Source organism: Pezoporus wallicus, unplaced genomic scaffold, assembly GCF_028554395.1.
Source record: "Pezoporus wallicus isolate ANWC-B61680 ecotype Strahan unplaced genomic scaffold, APGP_CSIRO_Pwel_v1 contig_593, whole genome shotgun sequence".
NCBI lineage: Eukaryota > Metazoa > Chordata > Aves > Psittaciformes > Psittacidae > Pezoporus > Pezoporus wallicus.
Window position 1 is genome coordinate 3,779,246 of NW_026642342.1, and position 24,456 is coordinate 3,803,701.

General features: G+C 36.4%; 1 protein-coding gene across 7 annotated transcripts in view; it reads left to right on the forward strand.

Moving 5' to 3' along the window:
* The window catches only part of NTNG1 (netrin G1), a 170,076-nt gene that overhangs the window by 111,719 nt on the left and 33,901 nt on the right, over nt 1-24,456 (forward strand). For 4 of the 7 annotated variants that reach the window (XM_057429113.1, XM_057429114.1, XM_057429115.1 and 1 more), the window contains exon 5: nt 6,779-6,805. In XM_057429113.1, the coding sequence (XP_057285096.1) occupies nt 6,779-6,805 (27 nt within the window). Of the gene's footprint in view, nt 1-6,778; nt 6,806-16,822; nt 16,889-18,755; nt 18,816-24,456 lie in introns of all 7 variants that reach the window. The other 3 variants (XM_057429119.1, XM_057429116.1, XM_057429117.1) reach the window with 2 other exon arrangements.

Consider the following 24,456-nt stretch of genomic DNA (forward strand, 5'->3'; position numbering starts at 1 on the left):
CAGCATTATACTCTCCCTAGTCAGGAGTGAATTCTGTAAATAGCTGCTGGAACTTGTTGATAGAATTGGCTTCTCTGTTTTGACCCTAAATTTCCCTTGGTATATTACTTAATTCCCTGGGGATGTTTTGTATAATATAGTGTCCCTTTGATACTCTTCTTTCATCCAATTTTCAGTCTGTCTTTTCCACAGGAGACCAAAATATTTAAATTTTAAAGGGATTTGAAGTTTGTTTTTTTTTTATATATGAGTGTGCTTAAAAAAGATATAGCTAAAAATAGTTGTATAAATGAAACACTTGGAAGGTTTTTGGAGGTTTGGTTGGTTTATCTTTCCCAACTGGAACTTACGTTGTTTCCATTGTTCTGCTTCTACCTTTTTTTTTTTTTTGGCCTATAAGACTTTATTACACCATTTCAAGCTACAGATCATGAAATACCATTCTAGATTATACTTCAAGCGCAGCCTAAACCTTGATATAAAACTGGTTTTTGTATCCTTCTCATTTTAAGTCAACTCTCCTGAGTTTTTCAGGAGAACACAAAACATTTTTGCTTTGCTTTGCTTGTGAAAGACACCTAGTACTCTGTTGTTTACTGGTACTAAAAATATATCCACATTTGTCTACTGCATAGCGTTTATTTTATATTTCCACTCTATCTTATTGACTATTTTGTGATGACATTTCTTCCCTTGTGCTGCCACATTCCATGGATAGTTTTTTTCTGCAATATGTTTTGACACTCAAAGTGAACTTATTGAATTTCTCTATACTTGGTATTACAAGACAGCTTTTCTCCTCAGCAGTCATATGTGTCTGAAAGCACTAGCCCTTTTCTTCCTCCTGTTGTTTAGATCATCTTTGACACTTATGTTCTTTTCTCCATCAGACAGAGTTGTCTAAGACTGTGCTGGGCTTCCATCCATCAAAGCCTGCTAGCTTTTTGTTTGTCCCTCTACAACCAATAACCTGTATGAGAACTGCTTGACACTCAGTGAAAACCTCCTCCTAGCTGTTACATGGCTTTTCTAATTCATAGTTCAACGCAACACAAAGAATTGAGCAGGACACAGGGAACATTGGTAGTTCTTTTCAGTCAACAGTTAGGCAGATAGTCCCAATCAGTTCACTGAATTTCTCCTGCAGGGGGTCGTGTCCCCCTGCACATCTCCGTCCCCCACATCTGGAAGTAGAGTCTTTGTCTTAGCCACACAGCCTTAATCCTCCCTGGATGGGAAAAGACTTACAAGGCATCACTGCAACATACCTGCCACGTAAACAGCTTCTGACAAAAAAAGTATGGCACTTGAAGTATTGCACTGATTGCCCTCATCCATGTTTGTAGTTTCCCCCATGAATATTTGCTAACAAAAAGCCATCTTGAAGGACCTGTGTAAATTAAATTGGTAAAGAGGTTGTGGGATGGACAGGCTTTCTGTTCAGAAATCCAAGTAGTAAGGATCCCTGTAACTGAAAAGATCACACGTTCTGCTGTCCCATCAAAGCAGACTCATAAAGTATATAGTGTCCCGTTTTCCAGGTGTCCTCCCTAAAAACTGGAAGGAGCTTTGCAGTACCTACTTCAGGACTGAGGCAGAGGAGGTGATCCCACATGATCTCAATTTGAAGAAATGGGACACATAAAATGTAAATTTTTGATCCTTGAAGATTTTTGAACTTTCATAAAGAAAGATATGAATGCAATGTTACAAAACAGCAAAGCTTGTTATTGTTCCTATTTTATATTGCACATTAGTCTGGGGCTCATGAAGCTTATAGAGGATGTAAAGCCACAGGGAGATGTTACACAAAAGCTATGTCAGGCTAGGAGACTTGGTGGTGAGGGCAAAACTATAATGTATCAAGAGATTCAGGAAGGCAGAAGTGTCAGAGACACCTGCAAATGATAAAATAACTTCTCTCCAACTTGGTATCCTGTGGAGTGGCCAACAAAACATTGCAAATACATATCTAAAAGCCAACATGCTACAAATAATGTGCCATTTTTGGTGGGTTTTTTTTTCAAAAGAACTTGAAAAATCTTTCTGCAGCATTCTACCTGCTTGTGTGACCCCTGCTGAGCTGGTTGTTTGGGCTGGGTATGGTGGCATCTGTTGCTGGGAAATTAATTACTGCCATCCATCACTGGTTTCAAACAACTCTATTTTTGCTGTATACAGTGAAGAGAAGCAATTAAAGAGGGTTCTAAGCCTTAAGCAGCAGTGTGGAAAGGCAAAATGTCTGTTCTAGGATACTCAAAGTTCCAAAAATGGTCTGGTTTGGGATTTTGAAGTTTTTAATATCCAATATTCTGTCAATAAATTAGGATTACTTGAAAAAATACTTTGGTCTCAGTGGTAGTTTCCTCAACAAAGAGTATTCAATACTGGTTTGGAGTCATTAAAAGTCATCCACGTTTTTAAAGGTGTTACCCAATAAACCAGTAACTAAATATTTTCTCTGTCCCATTATTTGTGGCAATATTGCATAGGAAGGCAGAGGTAAAGGATAACAGGCTTCATCTAAGCAGGTCTTCCTCTAAAAATTGAAAACTTTTCAATCTTTACAGAGCAAGCAGCTGCTAAATTAACAAAAGCAGGAGTTCCAGGGCTGTTGCAATGAAATACAAGTGAAATTTCCTAAGAGCTGTGTCTTCCACTGTGTCTGGTCCTTTGGCTGAATACAGGTTAGACAATAAATGAAAGTTTATTCCTATGATCATAACAATCACTCCTTTTAAGGGATTACAAGATGCTAGGTTCCTCCAGCTTCTCAGGGCTTTAAATGACTAGAGAATTCAAAACTTTGGGAATTGCTGCTGAGGATCTGATACTGCAATCATGCCTCAGTGGAGGAGCTGCAAAGGGAAAAAAGACTTAATACAGGGAGTGCTGTCATGATGCAGCACAGCTATTCTAGCAAAAGATCAGAGGTGACATTAACAGCCCTGCTCTGACTCTTTGCCTTGGAAAGCTCTACATTTTGTTCCTGATTAAGAGTTAAAATGTGTGGTATAGAGTGCAATTATAAGGATGTCTCTTTTGTCAGAAAAGATCTCACACAGCTCTGATCAGCAATTAATATGAATCCAAACTTGCACTGCATAATTTATCATCATATCCTGGCATGTCTTCATAGGAAGAGATACCTAATTCTCAGTCTCTGTGCTGCATTCACCTCACCTGGATAATTCAACTGAGCTCTTGGTGACACTCCTTCCCTGAATATGAGTTACGAGCTGGGTGGGTATAGTGTTCTGATAGCAGCAGGAAGCTGTCCCCAGATCCCTGTTGTACAATGGGTTCACATTCAGCTTGTGATGGAGAAGAGATAGAAAAGTCTGTGGGAAATATGGTACCCAAGACCAAGCTGACAGAATAATTCTTTCATCCCACGTGTAGTCCCTCCCCAGGAAGAGATGTAGCCTGGCTGCATTAAATGCACTTCTGACAGGAAGCACACACAAGCACTGAGGATGGTGGTCAGGGGGACCGCAGCTGCTCTGGAAGTGAGACTGGAAGTGGCAGTGTGGTTCTTCTCACAAAAAGCTAAATGCTTTTTCTTTGTTTCATGGATTTAACACTGACACAAGCAATAGAAGAAATAAAAAACTTGCTTTCTTTGCTAGCATATGATTTGCTTTTTTCTCCATTCTCAATAGTCAGCTACATGGTAGCTAATAGCTAAAAGCTAAAACAACCCCTTTCTGGTAAAAGGGGAAATGAGAAAATTACAAGGCAGATGCAGAAGATCATATGAAATGAAAACACCAGATTTTTTTTCTCTCAAGTTAACACATGTATATTTAGATGCACTTGCAGTGAACATGTAATATACCAAACCACTACCCTCAGGTCAAATAAAAATTAATAAATAGTATTAGAGACTTTCTTCTGCAATGTTTGCCATTTTGGGGGCAGTAGCTACCCCTGAACTTTCTTTGCAGACTTCATTTGCTGTTTTCTTACTGTAAAACTATTACCATTAATAACCATCCCAGTGATTTCAACTGGAAGATAATTCAGACTGAACACTGCTTTGGTTTAACAACTGAATAGACATAAATGCAATCACTTGGGTTTATTTACTCTTTATGTCTAGAGGAATAGAGTTGTGCATCAAGGGAGGTAATGGGCCTGATTCTTCATCTCTCTCTATAACCTGCTCACATAATTTCACTGCTGCAAAATACTCAAGAGATTTCAATACCAGGTTTACTGGAAACAATCCGTATCACATATAACGTACCAGTTTCCATCCAAAATGCTGGCAGTGGTGGGATGATTCCCAGCAGCCTGTTGGGTGTCCCCACTGGCACTGCCGCTGGGGGCTGTGTGGTCAGACCCCACGTGCCTCCACGCTAACAGAATCACACCTCCTGTGCCTCCTTACCTAAGGACTTGCACCAAATACAGCCTAGCTGAATTCAAGAGCTAGCCTCAATATGTAGCTCCAGATCTCACAAAAACACTTGTACTAAGAATAATTTTCCATCATATGTGTGGTTTTCACACAGTATTAATGGATCCTGCTTCATGGCCCTACATAACCAGCTCTTTTCCAGACAAACTCCTAAGTGCTGTTCTCACTCCAGCAGAAAGGAAATAAAATAGTGTACCATCAAGGCCCATGATCATACACAGGGATACCTGGTATTACAGAAATCAAGCTGATTACAGAATGTCAGACCAACCCAGAAACTCTGTGCAGAAATAGCAAAAGAGCTTTTTGTAGAGAACCTGAAAGACGACTTTGCAAGGTTAATACAGAGCCCTTCAGGCTAACAGGCATCTTGTTTTCATTATTCTCTGCCCAGGAATTATTTATCACTATGAATTCATTGAAAAATTTTAAATACAGTAAAATGAGGAGAGCAGACTTTCAGGAAAACCTCTCCCTTTGCTACAATCTGCTCAGGAGAGAAGGGGAAGGATATTTGTATGTGTGTGTAGGAGAGAAGGAGGTTTGTGGCGGGGGAGCATACCCAGAGGAAATACAAATAGCATTTCACAGTGGAAGCATGAGTGCGAGAACACAGTATCTGTATTTTCTCTAATATTTGTGCTGGTTCCATCAGTGTATAAAGGAAAGTGAATCCTGCTAATTTAAAACTTCTACAATGACTTGCAAAAATGTAAAGAAGCTGCTATTAAAACTTCAGGGAAAAATATTTGAAAATTGATTGCCTTTTTGACATTTAAGACAAAGGGATAGAATTCTCTTACATCATCCCAACTGAAAATAAAAAACACTTTTGAAATTATAATAGCATTGTTCTGTTATAAGGATATCCTTATTTAGCTTTTAATACCTCATGATTCTAATATTTTTTAAAATACATGTTAATCTCAGCAGAATTAGAAATAATTAGAATTGAAAGCAACATCTGAGTGCAGGGCTCAGTTAGCAGCAAGTGCTTTCTCCAGTGCGGTGCCCAGTGATCTGCCCAACCACAGGTTCCGCAGAATATGAAATCAGAGAGCTGCAGTTCTGACATGAGCCTCAGAACTGATACGGTGAAGCACAAAAGATCTATTTATTGTAGTCATTCTGAAAATGCAATTACTTAGACATTGTCTTGGCCATACCACAAGTCACAAATGTTCCTAACTTGACTTCACAACCTTGCTTACAGTGAATATCATTTATCCCCAAGACATCCCTTCACTCTAGTTTGCTTAATTGCAGAATGAGGTCCATGCCATCTCTGAGTAAGACAGAACTTCAAGATAGATGTTGAAAGAAGTACAGCAGATGTTTAATGGAGAAACAGACAGATTTCTGCAGTAAAATGCATGCCGTCAAAAGTCAATAAAACTTACAAAAGAGAGACTGTATTTAACTGAGAGAATGCAAATACCCAGGATTTAAATACTGATCTGCAATTTGTAACTGCAACCCAAGAGACTAGTAATAGTGCCATTAGCAATGCCATTTAATCTACAGAAAATGGCTTTTCAGGAGAGATTTCAGTTCCATATTTTTGTGCTACACACCTTTCAGGGCAGATCTGACAACAAGCTACATGTTGGGACTGCATCATGCAACATGAGATCCCACATTCCTAATCCAGCAGAGTTTTACTCCTCAGCAGCCCCACCTTTTCTGGTAAATCTCACCTGCCTCTGCAATAGTTTCCTTGCATTAATTCAGCTTAGGAATTGAAATGAAGGGGAGAGAATAAACAAATACAAAGCTTTTAAAAATCATTGAGTGGCTTAGCCAATATTGCCAACCTAATGCATTAGATTGTTTTGTTCTATTACATTACTTTTCCATAGCTTAATTTAGATAACTGTCAGGTAAAAGTGGAAGAAACAGCTATATACAGTTAATGCAACAGAAGGTATCAACTGATTTTAAGCAGCTGGCCAAAGCAGTTAGCAGTGCATCTATCCCTTGGTTAAATTCTTCTCCTAGATCTGCGTAACACATGCATGACTGATATTTTTATCTAGAGCATTAAACCTAATGGCTGGTTAGTTGTAATATAAAACTGTTCTGAACAAATTCATGAAGTTCAGGGAGCTGGTGTAGGTCCCAGAAATACCCATCTGTCAATGCATTTTAGTGGTCTCTGCAGCCTCATACTGAAAAATCTAAAGACTGCATTTGTAAAGAGCTGGGTACATTTTAGCAGTTAGTTGGGTTTAACTATGTATTGACAGAACATTCTGAAAATGAGGAGAAAATTGGGTTTAGAATCTTAGATGCAATAGCTTAGCCAACTGCAGTAAATTTCTAACTATACTTTTTTTGTGTTTTCTTTCTCTACAGGTATACCCAGTATTTCCAGTATTGGTAGTAAGTAATAAAACCAGTCTTGTTTTGCATTGTCATTCAGCTTCTTGGATCTAATTTCCCAACATCCCTTTCTGTTGTAGATAATGTTTCTCTGAAAATGGGCTCTATGGTGCAGATGCTATGTATTGGCCTTTGTTGTATTGACATGTAACTGTATTACGTGGTCAGAGAGACCATCACTCCAGATAACACATCTGCCTTCAACCACGAATTTTCTGATCAGTTCTGATCAGCAGGTGAAAACCAAGTGCTATAAAACTAAGTTATGCAGAAAATTAAAACAGCATTCCACAGAAAATATTTGTTGAGCAACTTCTCGGGGTGGGGGAGGAAAAAAAAGTGTTTGCTAATAACAGAGAAGTACAAGACTGTTAATTTTCACGCATGTGTGTGTAAATTCAAAGAGAATATGGAAGAGTTTTCATTTTTATGAAGTAGCTTACCAAATACAGTGTATCTGATGGAATCTTTGCATTACTGCAAGCAGCCTTTAAATTGGGCTTTACTCCACAAAATAAACAGAATTGTGTTCCTTCACCAAAATCCGCTCTCTTATATGCAATTAAAGCACCAAAATATGATACTTAAGCTACAACAAAACCGTAACACCATTACCTAAAGAACTACTATATCGGTGAAAGAGATGATTAAGTAAATAAAACACTTGAAAGGACTAAGTACACAATAACTCAGCTGCGAGTCTCAGATGAGTTCCATAACAGAGAAGTGCACACAGTCATACCACGTTAGTTAATTACAAATAAAGCAGGGAGGTAAAAATGGATCCTGCTGTGGCTAACTGAAAGAATATTCCCTGCAGCCTCAGCTCTGCAGAGGCTTTAGACACAACTGGCGTGATATGGGGATATCACAATGATAAAAATATCACAGAAGTAAAATGCAATTTGCCAGACCTGATACCAAACTGAAAAGCTTCTGTTAATTTGGATAAAATTGTCTCACTTCTTATGATGCAGGGTCAGGTCTGTGAATTTATAAATCAGCTCGGTTTACTTGAGCTTATGAATGGTGCTGATTTGTTAAGCTCTAGACAGCAAGTTCAATGGCACCAAAACTAGCCTCCTTACAAAAGAGAGCAGTGTTAACAGCTGAATGCCATGGCATCTGTTTTGCAGCTTTAAATAGCGAAACAGCATCAATGACAATAATGTGCAAATGAAAGCCTTCCATCTTAATAATGTAATTTCCCTGCTGTAGTGTTGTCTTTGGTATTTGCATGACTACAAATGCATTGTGATATGCTATTTTCAAAACCTTGTGTTTATAAATTATTATTATTAATGACAATAATAAACTAAATGAAAGAGAAGACATTTATGTCACTGTTCTCAGGAATATTCCTGCCATTAATAACAGAAATTGGATGAATGGGAAAATAGCTCTTTGGAGTTTTATTGTGCTATACTTTCTTAGTACTGTGTTGCATGAACTATATGGTCGTGTTTTCACTTCACGCTCCATACAGCCTTTGTCACCACATCTACCATTTCTGAGCATCAGCAGATGTTGGCCTTTGAAAACTTAATAGGGAAACTCAATACATTTTAAACAACGGTGACCTGAAAGGATGCATTGTTGACCTCTTCGTATTTTACACTGGGGTGATTAGTACAGTTTGTCTATTACAAATGGAGAAAAAGTCTATTTAACATTCCATAGGAAATATATGCTTTCTTTTTAATCGACTGTAAATGTCTTGGAATAATACGTGGTAGAATTCAACAGATTTCTTTGCCTACCTGGAAAGGATGAAGTATGAGCATCTCTTCCTGATGAGCACAAGTAAATACTGATATTCTGCTTGGTATTCTCATGTTTTTTTTCCAAAATAGCTCAGGGGGAAAATAGCTCTACTTGCTCAATGTTCTGAACATCTTTCCTATAAGACAGAAATAGCAAAATGAATGTAAAGCAAGGATAGAACCCATAAATTTATACTGGTCTCTAAGAGAATTTAACAGAAGTACAATTAACACATTAAAAACAAACAAGATTAATTACTTGTGGCTGCTTTAATGAATCTGCATGATTTCTTCTTTTGTCTATGCTAATACAATGTTTGTGTTCGTATCAGTAGAATTTTTCCCCATATGGGGACGGGGAGCTACTCTCAGGAAATATAGTTTGGGGTTTATTTTGCCTGGCAGCAAACACTAATGGGAGGAGGGGGTATTGGCTTTTGTGTGCTCCAAGCTCTTCCTAGTATATAATGAGGATGGGGTTGGGGCATGGGGTTATGAAGGCAACACTGCCAGCATATGAAGATTCCTCTGCAAGTAACATTTACTCAACACTTTTAAAACTGCAATGAAAGCAAGAAAGAAAAATAAAATAGATTTACCTATGTGCACATATATGTATCATTCTCCATTCCTTTTCGAGATTCCTGTCTCAAAGGATCTTGTATTAAAGCAGCTCTTTATTAAAATTTAAACAAAGTAACAGTGGTCATTAAGTAAACATCCTTTCTGATCATCTAGTAGAAAAAAAAATCAGAGCTTTCCCATTAAGGTCATTTGTACCTGCTGTTGTCTATCAGTTGAAAAGTAGATTCTCTGATCATTTCCAGCATTCTTGATCCCAGTGCTGGCCCTTTCAACATTTTTCAGCCATGTCTGGAAAAATACTGGTGAAAGTTTTAACAATTAATGAGTCCCAAAACCATGTCATAATTTTAATCAATGCTTACATACAGTATGTAAATATCCTGAAAACTACATTATTTTACTTGCTAAAATAATGATTGTATGATTTTACATAGACCAATGCATCAAAATGTCCATTATTGTGACCAAATACGAAAGTTACTAATCTGTACATGTATGCCTTCAAAAAGTTGCCTCTTCTAAACTATAACTTCTGTCTTTTTCCCTGTAAAGCATAACTCCACTAATTATGCTAAACAGTTTGTTATAAAGGGTTATAATTAGATACAGGATAGGATAGACATGATGTGCAAATAACTCTGTGTGGGTGATTATCACCTTAATGCCTGCTGGTGGCAGATGAGTCAGAGTTTAGAGACAGACCCTGCACCCAAGTGCAAGATGCAGTCATGATCATTAAATGGTATATTCTGCTTTGTTCTGTATGGTTTTGTTCTTCTTTATAGCCAATTTCAAATTAAGAGAACCTTTTTTTTATGATAATAAGTGCAAGACGCAAAAGTAAAAAAAAAAAAAATACTGAATGGGCACTCCTTGATTGTTTTCTTAACCTTGAGAGATCTAGTAGGTATTTTTCTGGAATTAAAATAATGTCAGGATGAGTGTAGCTTTATTTGTTTTATGTACTTGTTATGAAATTTTAATGTGGTAAATATATATCTTAAAAGATTGTGAGAGCAAATGCAAGTGGATTTTTTTTTCCCCCTCTTTTTTGGACCTAATTTTGCCCCCTTGCAGTAGCTGAGAAGTTGTCTCATTAAATTTACAGTCATGGGATCAAAGCCATTACAGTGCCAAGGTCTGGACTACAGTTTATACACAACACTCACATATGCCAGCAGGATATAAACATGCATAACTAGGCTGTATGTTATTTTTCTATTATTATCTGAGGTCAAGTTTTACAAAGAGAGCTGTGCTGTTGAGAGACCATTAAGATATTTAACTCCTTAAAACATTTAAATATTGTCTTCAGACTATATATATTATTTTGGACATAATAGCAAAATGTTCTCATTTTAATTCATTTTTTTCTAAATTTGAATTTTTAATAAATAATACTGTTAATCAGGCTCATAATCTATGGTGATCACCTTATCTAAGTCACTGATTATAATACCAACCAGTAACAGTATTTATTTCCCCTCTTTTATTTAAATACTTTGAAGGACTAGGAATTTTTCACTTTAACAATTAGATTTTCCATTATATTAAAACATTATTGGGCTAGAAGAAACTACTGGTAGCCTATGTGATGTAATGCATACATTTGAACGCTAGATCTGAAAGAAATTTATCACTCCAAATAAAAGACTTTATGAATAGTTTATTTACCAGGTAGGAGTCACAACAAAGCCAGTTTTCTTCTGTATAACTAGAATTTCACCCTTGAAGTTCAGCAAGCAGAGTGCCTATGCCGATCCCCAGCCCTGAACAGAAACTGTCTCTTTGCCAAGTGATTTCTAGTGTAGGGTCAAAAACTACCAGCACTGTTCCAGGGAGCACTGGCAGGTTCTTGGGGTGGCATTTGGGGGAGCCTTTGTTTCACTTTTTGTTTTGCCAGATCCACCAATTTGAACAGATAAGAAGAGCCATTCTCACCAGTCTAGTAGACAAGGTCACTGGAAGTTGAGTATTGTTTCTCATTCTTCATCCTAGTTTACCTTCACCATCTTGGTTTAGTTAAAAACAGTGTATCGATCAAATAGTCTTTTCAACACTTTTATGATTTGCTGTAATATATGTGAAATTACTTAGTTAACAGTTACCTTTGTTTTAACCAGTAATAAACAATCAAGTGATAGCACACTAGAGAAAATGAGATAGCAACATTTCCATATATACCACGGTACCCATGCAGAACACATTGCACTTCCAATATGCAAGTTTAGCTGCAGTTACTCAAGAAAGTTTATAGAGAGCAGATACGATTCACAAAGATACTTAAAAATCTAATTATCAAGGTTGGAGAGAAATAGCTGGGAAAAAAAGCACTGCTATATTTTTCCCTCTCTTGTTTTTCTTTCTGTCCCTCAGATATGTAGTCAGTTTATTTCATAGAGTATAAGGGAAGAATAAGGTTTCCAAATCAGCATCCTGATTCTTTAAAAAGGCTCTTGATTTACTGTTCTTCATCAGTTGAGAATTACTGTACAGTAGTCCTCGTCAAGCAGCCAATTTCAGCATATTTGTAGGAAAAAGCAACCAATCAAAGTAGAAAGAAAAAACACTTACAAACTATCAACAGAATAATTTACTTTTTTTGCCCTGAGAAAGTACCTAAATATTTCCTTCCAAAATATTAGAATTTATTGTGCACTTATGCAACTATTTTAGTGAAAATACTTGAAATTGAAGAATAATCTCTCATACCGCATTAGTCTGAGAATTAGCCAACACATTTGTCAAAATCCGTGGAATTTTTTTTTTTTTTTCTGATATCTAAAAGCTTCCAGAGCTGGATCATTTTATTTATCTATTTATTTTTAAGCCTCTAAAAAGATCACTTTCTTTTCCTCTAAGACAAGTGGACACGTAAAGGACTAATTGCATTTAAATTCTTCCAACAGTTATAAAAGCTGTTATGGCTGAGGAGCTGCCATAAAACAACCACATCTTCACATTTATGCAGAATTCTCCTTTCTTCAAAGGAACAGGTATGAAACTTCCTACGTTGCTCCAAAAAAGATTGCCTAACCTTGGCCAAATACTTTCTTTGTAACTAAAAAAAAAATAAAGGGATGATTTTAAAAAAAAAAACAACAAACTTTTCAGCATTTCATCTCTTTTGATGAGTTAGATTTTGTAGTGTTACAAAAGTGCTGAAAGGCAACTTTTCTGTGAGATAGGTTATCATGATTTCCATTGAAATGGACCTAAAGATATAGAAATGCTGTAATAATGATAGTGTGATGTTTGCAAGAAGTGATGGAGTATGATCCAATAAAAACATGCTCGATTATTCCAGCAGTTACTTAATCTGACATTGATTTCAGAGAGCATTATTTTTAATTCTTCCTAATTTTTTTTTCTCTAATATTAAAACCTAAAACCACTGTCATAATTCCATTGTGCTTAGCAGACATCCATATTTTAGAATAGATATTTACTCTCAACTACTCTTGGTTTACAATAGGCAGTGGAAAGTCCAGTTTTCTATTACTAGAATCATGGATTTCTACTATAATCATTAAGCTTACATTGACAATTTTTGTAATGTTTTTTGTGTTTTAAACAGAAGGTGGAGGAAGGTTAAAAAACATCATTGGAGTCTCTCATTTAGGGTTCCTTGTTGTTATTATAAATTAAATAAGTAATGATAGTTGCCAACACAAGCACTCCCTGTCTGCCCTTCAAGAGAGCATTATTTAAGACTTACTGATTCATTATTAGTAATTTTTAGCAAATGCCCTGTTTGTGGACTGGGTCAGGAGAAACAGTTTAGGAGATGAAAATACACTAATCTGCCATAGAGCACAGATGCCCAGGCAGCAATGTATTCTTCATGTGCTCCATCACCTGCGTTCTTCATCCCTGAGGAAGAATAGCCCCTCTCAGTGGAAATACATTTTAATTTTACTGCCAGTTCAGTACTTGGTTGGAGTGAGAAACCAACAAAGTGCTGATTAATTTCTGCCAACATCATGACAGGTTTTTTTCATGTGCAGCTGTCTTGTTGGAACCAGGCTGAAACTACCCATTCATTTGCATTAAATCCCCAGTTTGAAACCATGATGTAGCCCATGGTGCAGACTGCAGTTCCAATGAACATTTGAGACAGACTTCCTTTGTTCAATATCAGAGGTAATTCTGACACTGTATATCCAAAAAAAGGATTGGGAGGAGAGAAAAAAAAAATAATTTAAAATTGTCATGCATTTAATAAATATAATGCAATCAGTTTCTCCATACTTCATCAAAGTAAGATTTTTTTTTTTTTCAGTAGTTACTTTCTGAGTATAATCGGCTTTGCAACAATAGTAACTAAAAATGCATGCATTTACAATGCAAATGTAAAATGTCATATCTGATTTTCTGCTCAGTCATATAGCTCACACACCTCTACACTTAAAAGGTGTCTACAGTAGCTTCGCTTTTAAATAACACTAGAACATAATTTTAGAAACTCTTCTTCACATTTCTGTAGCCTTGTTTGCCCAGAATATATTACACTAGATCTTAGCATATCTTAGAGAACACCTACACCAAAATTCCTTAATTATTCAGGTAAATAATTACTTTAATTACAGAATACAGTGTCCAGACGTAGAACTGTTCTGGAAAAGCTTTAAAATCTTTATCTAGTCTCTATAAATAAAACCCTTAGAGGTAATCACTGAGGACTAGAAATATTTTCACAAGTTGCTATAAAAGAATAACTAGCTGGTAAATGAATCTTCCCAGGGCCTGTTCAAAGGATGACTCATCTGCTCCAATATACTTGTGGGAATGATAGGCAATATTCTTTGACTTGGACCTCCTATGTAACTTTTAAGATAAAGCATTTAAATTAATCTCCATTAAAAACAAACAAACAAACAAAAAATTTACAAAGATAAGAAGGAAGGTCTTTCTCATGAAACTTCCTGTAGTCTTGTTTATAACTCTTATTATAATGGTGATAATACATTCCATGAATAAGGATATAAGAAAAAACTATGTCTTTACCAAAGATTTAAAAAAGAGGCCCACAATAGATGCCATAAGTCTCTGGGAGCATTAACCACATTACCAAGCAGCCCAGAAACACTGAAGACAGCAGCTGGTCTCAGCTGGGTATGACCCTGAACAACCTCATCTAACTTCAAAGTTGATCCTGTTATGCACAAAGGGAGGAGACAAATGACCACCACAAGTCCCTTTAAGATGGTTATAACTATCACTAATAGCTAGCAAAAATCACTAGTAATAATACTCAATTGGTAATCTTTAGGCATTATAAAAATGCTTTTTCTTGTTTTGGGTGCCCATTAAAAACTCAGCTCAATATGATCAAATTTAACATGTCAGGGAATTTTTAATGATTTTGCAGTAAGTCACAACCTCAATTTTAAGTAAGTTTGCTAAAACGAGCACCGATCTATAGCATTTATAGGATTACTAAGAAATATACAACTCTGATTTTTCTGTCGTACAAGGAATTACTTTATTTGGACAAGAGATTAATTGGGGAAGTCATCAGAATAAGATTATATATTAAATAGTAATGATTATATTATATATGAATATATGATTATATTAATATATGAATCAGATTATGTAAAAAATCCAATTTCATATATAGGACCTACAGTTTATTAAATGACAGAATATTCCAGAGGGTTAGTTCTAAGGCATTATAATGTTTGACACTATTTCTTTTACTTCTGGTAATTATGGTAATAATAGATAATTATGCATGTGATTTTTTGTAGTAGAGTTCACACGGTATTTACAACAGGTTTTCGGCAACAACCCTGATGTTGCACAATGGCTAAAAGAGAAAAAGGCTCAGGGGAAAGCAGGACAATGTGATCAATACTGTTTTTCCTTTTATACCTACTGATTTTTATATGCCTTCTCTAATGTCCAACCCCTTTAAAATATTTAAGTCAAGTCTAATTGATCCTAATTTGACCAAAATTTTAACAGTGAATTCACTGTGTGAGTAATTGTCTGTGTGTACTTGAAACTTTTTAACATAACCAGTGTTACAGCAGGAGAAGGAGGAGGAAGTCCATATCTCACGTGTATGGAATTAGTCTTTCAGTGGGCTACCGTTATCATGCCAGATCACTAAGTACAGCTTTTAGATACATTTTGTTGTACATTCAGACTACTGTGTTTGCACTTCCTATGTGTGTGAATTGGTGGATCTGACCAGTAGAGGCGTATTATTTTTAATCAATACATAGGCTGTTGGAGAATCTGCCAGATTGACTCAGCTCTTCCATTTTCTTGATTGATAAGAAAAAAGCAAAAAAAAATCAAGAATATGATGCAATTATATCACAGCTTTGCAGATTCAATTGCAGAAGGCTATCTAACACTAAATGACACAGTGCAGGTCATGACTGTTTCCTTGAATTGTTCTCTATGTGGAAAAACTTCTGGAACAGACAGTCCAACCCGAACAGTTTCTCTTCACCCTTGACAAATGGGTCAGAAGATATTATGGGATGTCCTCCTTCCACATCAAATTTTTAAAGTCCCAATCTTTTTGTCATCACTTCCCTGCAGGCCTTCCACTAAGATGGACTTAACAGTGAAACACACCTTCTTCAGAAAGACCCTTGATGCTGACCAAGTTGTGACAAATGTAATCTACTCAATAGTCAGCTGAATTCCTTGTAGGTAGACATGAAGAAATAGCTCTCTCCCCACTAATATCACCACTATGTATGCTGATATGACCATTAGAGAAATTCTTTTCAGCTCAGAAAGAACCCAAACACTGCAGTACTCACAGAACATGTGGTCGAAATCTGATGTTCAAAGCTAGGCAGATGGAAACAGAAAAAAGATTATGACAGAGAAATACAGAGAATATAAATACCATTTCCCAGATCTGGGCTCAGAGGAAAGTTTTCTTTCCTTCCCCCACAGCCCACGTACCCTTAATTTACTCTCAGCTCCAACACCCAGCAGCATTCTGCTAAGGACTATCACTCCCCACTACCCCAGCCCCAAAAAACATTGACCAAAGGAGATGAAGCTGTAAAAAGTCACAGCTAATTCCTTCTCTGAGAGATAAAAGTAACATTATGTTGGGCTTTTAAGAAATGTAGACATTTCATGTTCTTACAAAATCAAGCTGTAAAATGTTAGCAGAGGTGACAGTTAATAGATGCAACACAAGAAAGCATGAGAGCAAAAGAAAAAGCCCACTCTACTGGTAAATATATTCCTCTGATAACAGAAATATAATTCACTCAAAAGAGTACTAAGACAGGATGTTACGGTAAGATATGTCTCTTTGGTAAGAAATCCATATTTGTCTGATACTGTCATTTTATCTCTGTAGAGCAGATTTAACAGAATATATTCTTGTTTTGTTCCTAGTGTTAGAACCATATATATTGGTCTAGGATATCTTCTTATCATGAAAAAAAATGTATTTTTTACCACAGGGAATAAATTGTTATGCAAAGTATTTTATGTACATTTGGTGTTTTGGGAATCATCAATTGCTTGTTTTCTCGTTCACTGTGGAGTCATGTACTGTTCAAGTGCAACCTAGACTAGTCCAGTAATGGATGTTTGTAATCTATGTCTTTGTCCATGTGCTTGCCTGTTTAGAACAATATCACAGATGTAAATAACAAAACCTGATTTTTCCTGATGCATGCAGATCCTCCCAAGTTTGATAGGATATGGCCGAATATTTCTTCCCTTGAGGTTTCTAAACCAAACCAAGGTAGGAAGCTGTAAAATTCCGAGTGGTCTAAGATTACTGAAATTGCTTTCAAGGAGTCCCACACGTTGGCAAAAGTAGTAACAATGATAATCCAACTCATTTTTCTTCTATTGCTAAGTAATGCTATCCTGTGAGAAAAAAAAACATAAACCAAACCTCACCTGAAAAACGAGTCTTTCAGCACTCAGATTATGCACATTACTGCCAAAGTCTGGGAAAGCAGACACACAGATTCCAGAAACTGACATACAGAAAGCCCTAGATAATGTTAGACTTGTTCAGACAGCACAATCTATATTTTGAGTAAGTTTTGAGATTTTTGCATGAGAAAGATTGTCATTGTCTTCATCAAACCCAGTTTTAATGTCTTCTATTCCCAAGTGAACTGAGGAGCATTCTCAGCTTATGTGCCATCCACAATACAAGCAAGTTCTCTGCAGGATAGACTCAGTTCTCTACAAGGAGTGCCACACAAAAAAATCATTCAGACTATGGCATGATGATTAGCACTGAATGAGATAGAACAACTTTTTATGGTGATTAATCAAAGTAAGTCTTTGTTATTTGAAGTTGCATTCAGCTATACTTCACATTTCAAAATGATTGTTCATTATAAAAAATAATGTTCTCATTTACTGCCCATAGGCCCAAAATAATCCCTTCAGAAATCTGGCCTATGGCTTGCTTTGACTGTTCAAGGGGGGTCCTTTCTATACTATAACACATACAGATAAAGAATAAAATTAATGAAAAGGTGATCTAGAAAATAGCTACTAGACTGGACAAGATGCATTGGGAATCTGTTGGAGAATTGTATTGGAAGGGCTGTAGTTAAATCCATTGTTCACAATGGCCAAATCAAAACATATGCACATGTATTTAAAATCTACCATGTTATATGTGGGAGTTTATGTGCCCAGCAAAATAGAAAATACTAATTGATCTGTGCTTTCTATAAGTATTAGCGAAGTATTTTAGTTTGCTTTATTCACATATATTTTGAATTAAATAACCCTGATGATACTTAGCATTCCAATAACTTCATTTAGACCATGTTATGTTTTCCAAGCTTTTACACGTGGTCCTTAAACAAACAAACAAACAAAAAAACAGATTGATCTCTGCTCCTCTGTTCTCTATGAAGATTAGCCTACATTATCCACAGAAATTTTAAATCAAAATATGCCCAAAGAAATTATATTTAGCATATCTAAAGGATTTCACAGCTTAATTATTGTTCTTCTGATCTAAGACTTAACACTGTTGCAAAATATGTCTTGAACAGAACAAAATTGCTTAGTGCTTCTTCTGTGAAAATAAGAGGTTTTAATAAACTTAGTTTTGATGTTTTGTTAGTGAGCACAAAACACAAACTTAGAAGCTTTTGTGTTTGCAGCGTATTGTTAGTGTTTAATGTTTATTGTAGAATAAATCCTTCAGTCAAGGATAGTGTATGAAGAGAATAATTACAGAAATCTGCCTATACCTAATAATATTTTATTGTGTTTTCCTTGTTGATGCTATTAGGCCAGAATGAATATACATATGACTTTAATAAAACCCTTTGGCAACCACTCTGATTATCATATACTCATTGGCCATGGACTGGGAGAAATCAGCAAATAAACTCAAACACAAAGCTGCCAAAGTGTGTAGGAGTGAATTACATTTCCTTTCTTTACCTTGGGTATTACAGGTGAAATGATTGGAGTTGATAGTACATAACTAATTTTCCCTAACTTTCACCCTTTCCTTACAAAACAATAACCATTGTTAAGTTAGTTTAAAAGTAAGTTTATTTTAATATTTAGATTTGTTCCTACATGATACCTTTTCTAATTTACTGTTCATTTTATTACCTATCCAGTTGCTCCCAAATTAGCTATGTCAACTGTTTCTTCTGTTCAAGTTGCAAACCACAAGAGAGGTAGGAATTCTTGGATTCATACAGTGATTCCATAGTGCTCTATGTTGTGAAAACATTGCGCTGTATGAATCTGGAATACTGTGAAGTGTACCCATCAGCTTACTGGTGAGACATCTTCATTGACAACAACAGAAGCATTAAGTTGCATAAACATAAGCCATACAAAGAAAATAAATGTGCTGCTTAGACAGTCACTGCTGGCATATGAAGTGACATGGCATTTGTTTTTAAAGAAATTAAATGTATGAATATGACCATTCAGATCATCACCTATAAAGCAAATGTTCGCTAGACTCCTGTTTTCTTTAGTGATATACATAAATTGTAAAAGAGGATACATAAGCAGATTAGTTGAGGGTAAACAAAACATTAAATGTCAATTGTCCGTATCCTCAAGAAGTATCTGTAAACGCCATGGAGTGTAATTCATAGATATGTCTTTTAATGCATTGTAAGTGTGCCTTACATCTTCATTTTACTGTAACAGTGCACAAATTCAGAGTGTAGGCATTACATTTGGATATGATGTTTCAGTGCTTTATCAAAATAATGGAATTATGTGGGCATAATGAAGGACACTAATATTCTGTCTGACTTACAGGCAACCTGTTTCATTTGCATATCTGTCATTCACATTCTGAATCCTGAGATCTTCTCATTGTTTTTCTTCATCAATTTTTCTGTCAAGAGTATGTATGAAGAAGTTTTGTCTTTCTGTAGCTATTGTGAATATCTCATTATTCATGAAATAGATATTAACAAGCAATAGGGGTATTAACAAGTGTTTGAATTTAGTTTGACCCATTTAACGTGACCATGATAATGAGCCATACTGTTTCTTATGAACCTTAAGGTTACAATGAAATCTCCTTTGTTGTTTTTTGTTACTGTATAAAGGAGGAGCACAGAGTTACTGGAAAGTCAAAAAGAAAAAATATTTTGATTATTTCTGAATGCACTTTTCTTGAAATACTCTCCGTGCTTTTAATTAGAAAATGATACTCGTAGCTATCTCATGCATTAGCTGTCTTAGTTTAATTATGCTTCCTTTCCGTGTGTGTTTGCCATTGTTTCGTGTGATGACGTTTCATGTTTTATTGGTCGCAGCTGAGGCTTCAGCTGAACCTTGATCCCACAGCACAATAGTACATCATCTCAAAGATGTAAATGCATGGCATTGTAATGGGGAAAAAAGTATTCAATTTATAGAAACAAAACAATTAAATGATGCACCTCTTTATGAGCTTCCTTCAATGGGTAATTTTATCATGCTTTCTACAACAGGATCAAGATGGTTGCAATAGAATCATTGTGTTGGATCTGGTCTTTAAATGCTGATACAGATAATTCTTCTGTGAGTTGGCAAGGGATTAGGCCATTCCTGAATCATCCAAAAACAATTATCAAATCTAATGTGGCTATCTCTTCTCCCTTTTTCCTTCACATTAAAACTGTCTAGCTGTCTTTAACTCTTCTCTTCGGGTTTTTGGGGGGTTTGTTTTTTTTTTTTTACAAACCACTTACTCCTTATTGTAATTCAGCTTTCAACTGTTTCCAGTTTATCTGTGTCTCTTCTGACATGTGGTACTCAAAACTGAAAGTATCATTTTTTAGCACCATAAGCTCTTGTCATTTTATTGTTAATAAACCGTTTGCAGCCTGATTTTGATATTTTGCCCCATCTCTCTCAGTGATTGGATGAGTTTGCGGTACATGAAAGTGATTGGGCTGATAGCCAGAGGCCTTAAGATATGCGTCTAACAATTCTAATTAACAGGCTACTTTGTGGTCTTGGTGTGCTGGTTAAGGTGAACCACATGATAAGATAGAAGGGCCATACAGCATTGATAGCTGTTAGCTTCCCAGCTGGCACAATGCTGAAAGCAATTCTACATGCTATGTAGATTTGACTCATGTATGTACATTGACTGGTGTAAAGCAGCACCTCATGTAACCAGTGGAGAAAATAATTCCATTCATATGAGTACCCTTTACCTAATTTTTTATATAAACACAGAGGGATGTGAAAAAGATTCACTGATTAGGCCAATAGCAGTAAGCAAAATAAGTTCATACCATTGCTCTTGCAAAATGGGGATACTGGTGGGGAGAAGGTTAAAATTATAAAAAAAAAAATTATTTAATCTTTACTTGCTGTGTCTTTTTTTTTCTTTTGCACCATTGATAATCTTTGAACAGATGTTCAGCTGGTTTTGAGTTAACTGGGTTTTTTCTACACCATGTGCTAGTGTGGTGATCAAGATTCCTAGGGATTTCCTATATCTTAGTATAAGTTAACTGAGACAAAGGCTTTCTTTCACACAGTATAGTTGTTAAAAAACAGCAGTACCCATAGGAATGCAACCAAGTATAAGAATTGGTTGTAGGGTTTACCTTTAATATTGATAAGCCATGTCTGAACTTGGGTAGTAGTTCTGCATATGTTTATGGGCATGTGTGTACATCAAACTAAGTCCTTCAAAATTATTAGAAGTTTCTTCATCCCAAATCATAGAATCATAGAATGGTTTGAATTGGAAGGGACCTTAAAGCTCGTTTAGTTCCAACCCCCTTCCACAGGCAGGGGCGCCTCCCGCTAGACCAGGTTGCCGAAAACCCCTGGCCTCGAACACTGCCAGGGATGGGGTAGCCATAGCTTCTCTGGGCAACCTGTTCCAGTGCCTCACCACCCTCATTGTAAAGAATTTGTTTCTAATACCTAATCTAAATCTCCCCTCTTTCAGTTTAAGGCCATTCTCCCCTGTTCTATCTCCACATGCCCTTGTAAAAAGTTCCTCTCCAGATATGTTATAGATGCCTTTAGGTATTGGAAGACTGTTATAAGGAATCACCCAAATCTTCTCTTCTCCAGACTGAACAACCCCAATTCTCTCAGCTTGTCTTCATAGGAGAGGTGCTCCAGCCCTCTGATCATCCTCATGGCCTCCTCTGAACTCACTCGAGCAGGTCCACATCCTTCTTATATTGGGGCCCCCAAAGCTGGATGCAGCACTTAAGGTGGGGTCTCACAAGAGTGGAGGGGGAGAATCACCTCCTTCAACTTGCTGGCCACACTTCTTTTAATGCAGCCCAGCATGCGGTTGCCTTTCTGGGCTGCAAGCGCACATTGCTGGTTCATGTTGAGCTTTTCATAAATCATGGCTGGGAGCAAGGCTTATTAGAGAGTGAATTACTTAATGTGCAGCTTTGTTTCTTGTCCTTTTGTAATGGCTAATTATGTGTAGTAGTAATATTATTAAAGGTCATATTGCACTTTCAGAGTGGAAATAGCACAGTCATTCGTTCAGAGAATAGTCTCAATTTCTTTCTGCTACTTAAACACAAAAGGTGATGTAGCATAGTCTGATTTAGTAGCCCTTCTTTATAGTCTACATATTTTTGAAACATAAAAATGTCTAATGGTTGCAGAAGACAGGTCCTTTGTCAGATATAGATACTAAGAGAACCCTGCTTCTGAATTTGAGATTCAGAAGGATCAGATTGCTTGTCACTAACCAGTCCTTCTTATTTTAAAAATGAAACACATAAAAACTTGCAACAATTTTCCCTGTTGACTCCTGCTTGCCAGTGCTAGTTTCCACTTTTAGATCTGTTGCCTCTGACCCACACAGGCAGTTCTTACTCAAGCAAGATGGATATACTAGGGGAGAAAGCCACCCACTCAGCTGCTGGCTGAGATACTGAATCACACTGACCAGCTGCAAAAGACAACAAAACATTAACACTTTTTTCCTCCCCACTCAATTATGTCAAGTGGTAACATACTGAGACCAATACATCAAATGTTTTTATTGTGCTCCAGCAGCTTATAGGCATCAAAATGATCAGGTTAGCATGAACTACAAAACATTGGTGTAGCAGTATAACATTGAAAAGAACAAGAATGTATATATGTTAACTAAATGTAAATTGAATTAATGTTTTCTGGTAGCAGAAAGACAGCTCTCAAGATTGAAACCTGTGTTGTGCTAAGTGTTGCACCGTATAGGAAAAGTCGCAATCTATTTACAGTACGCTATGTCAGACAATGGCCAAGGAAATACATATGTATTAAGTGTGCATAACATACTCATAAACATGTACCAGTATTGTTACTGCATCATAAAAATACAGCCAAGCACAAATATTTGCTCTGATGGCCTATGTCACAATCATTGAGCTCACCAGGTACCCCAACATGATCAGCAGCATACCATACGAAAGGCAGCAGAGGAGACTTGGCCCCTTTCATATATGGAAACATTTTACACCCTCTGCTACAGCTTTATCTAATTACAGGCTAGAGTTAACTTCAAGACCTTGAAGCCATTCTAAGTCATTGCATCTAGTATGAAGTTACTGAAGGAAACATATCATAATCTCTTTCATCTGTTAATAAACTACATCTCTAAAGCATCAGGTTTTTTGCTGCAAATTGGAAGAGTGTTCAAGAATCTCAGTAATGGCTAGATACCATCTCCTAATTTCCAGTTGAAATTTCTCAATGGGCAGTTAACACCCATTTGTTCTTGTGCCAGTGTTGTCCATTACCACAGATATTCACTTAGAATGGCAGAAGGCTATCTCCTTGATGTATTTATAGCCCAGTGATAGCCCCTGTCTTCAGCTTCCTAGACTAAATAAGCCAAATTATCATAGCGTTCACGTTTTAAATAGGCTCTCTACTTCTCTGATCATCCTAATAGCCTTTCCTGCATTCATTCTGGTCTTGTAATCTGAGTTGAGTGATCAGATTTAGACAGGCTTTCTACACAAAGCATAGCTGTGCCTTTTGTAATGTTATTGATACATTTCTAATTTCTCCTTCTTTCTGCATAAAACCAATCACTGCTTGTGAATAAAGATTAAAAGGCACCAGCATTCTATGTTTAATGAAGGGATTTTTAAAAAGCAGCTGTTATGCCAACTGCATTTCATATGGCTGAAGTAAGCACGCTTTCTATTCAGTACACATTTCAGAATTTTTGAGATCTTTTCTGGCCCAACTCTTTTTCATCTCAGAATATAAAAAATGGGTTAATACTTACCTCAGAAGCACAGCAGAAGCAGCTCTTAAGTAACACCTCTCTTCCTTAACTTTCTTCTCTGATAATTGTTTTAGCAAGTGCTGGCAAAATTGTCAAACTAGAGATTTGTTTGGTCTTGAAACAGTTAGGTTCCCAAAGTGCCTACCAGTTACAGTATCCCGAATTCAGGAGTATTTTCTAATAATCGCCATTCATGTCAGAACAAAACTTTCATTTTACTTACATTTGTGGATTTAAGCATGATGAAGTTTGACAGGTTTGTCCACTGTATTTGATATTTTTAATACAAGGAAGTTTTTTCCCAGGTCTTGATTTATACTCATCTCAAATGTCCAAAAAGACATGCATTTCTGTCAGTGGGAACTGAGACTTCAGTACCCCTGAAAGGTTTACAACTGCAAATGCTTCAGTTCCATCAGGTCTGCCAACAACAGCCAACCTTCGATGTCATGCCATGGTTGCTGGTTCACGCTAACCTGCCTGAAACAAACTTCGCTTCCATTGCAGATACACATCTGCTGTTGTCCATGTTACATTGATTAACATGTATGTGCATTCATTCATACTTCTATTCATGATTCATTTTTACTAAG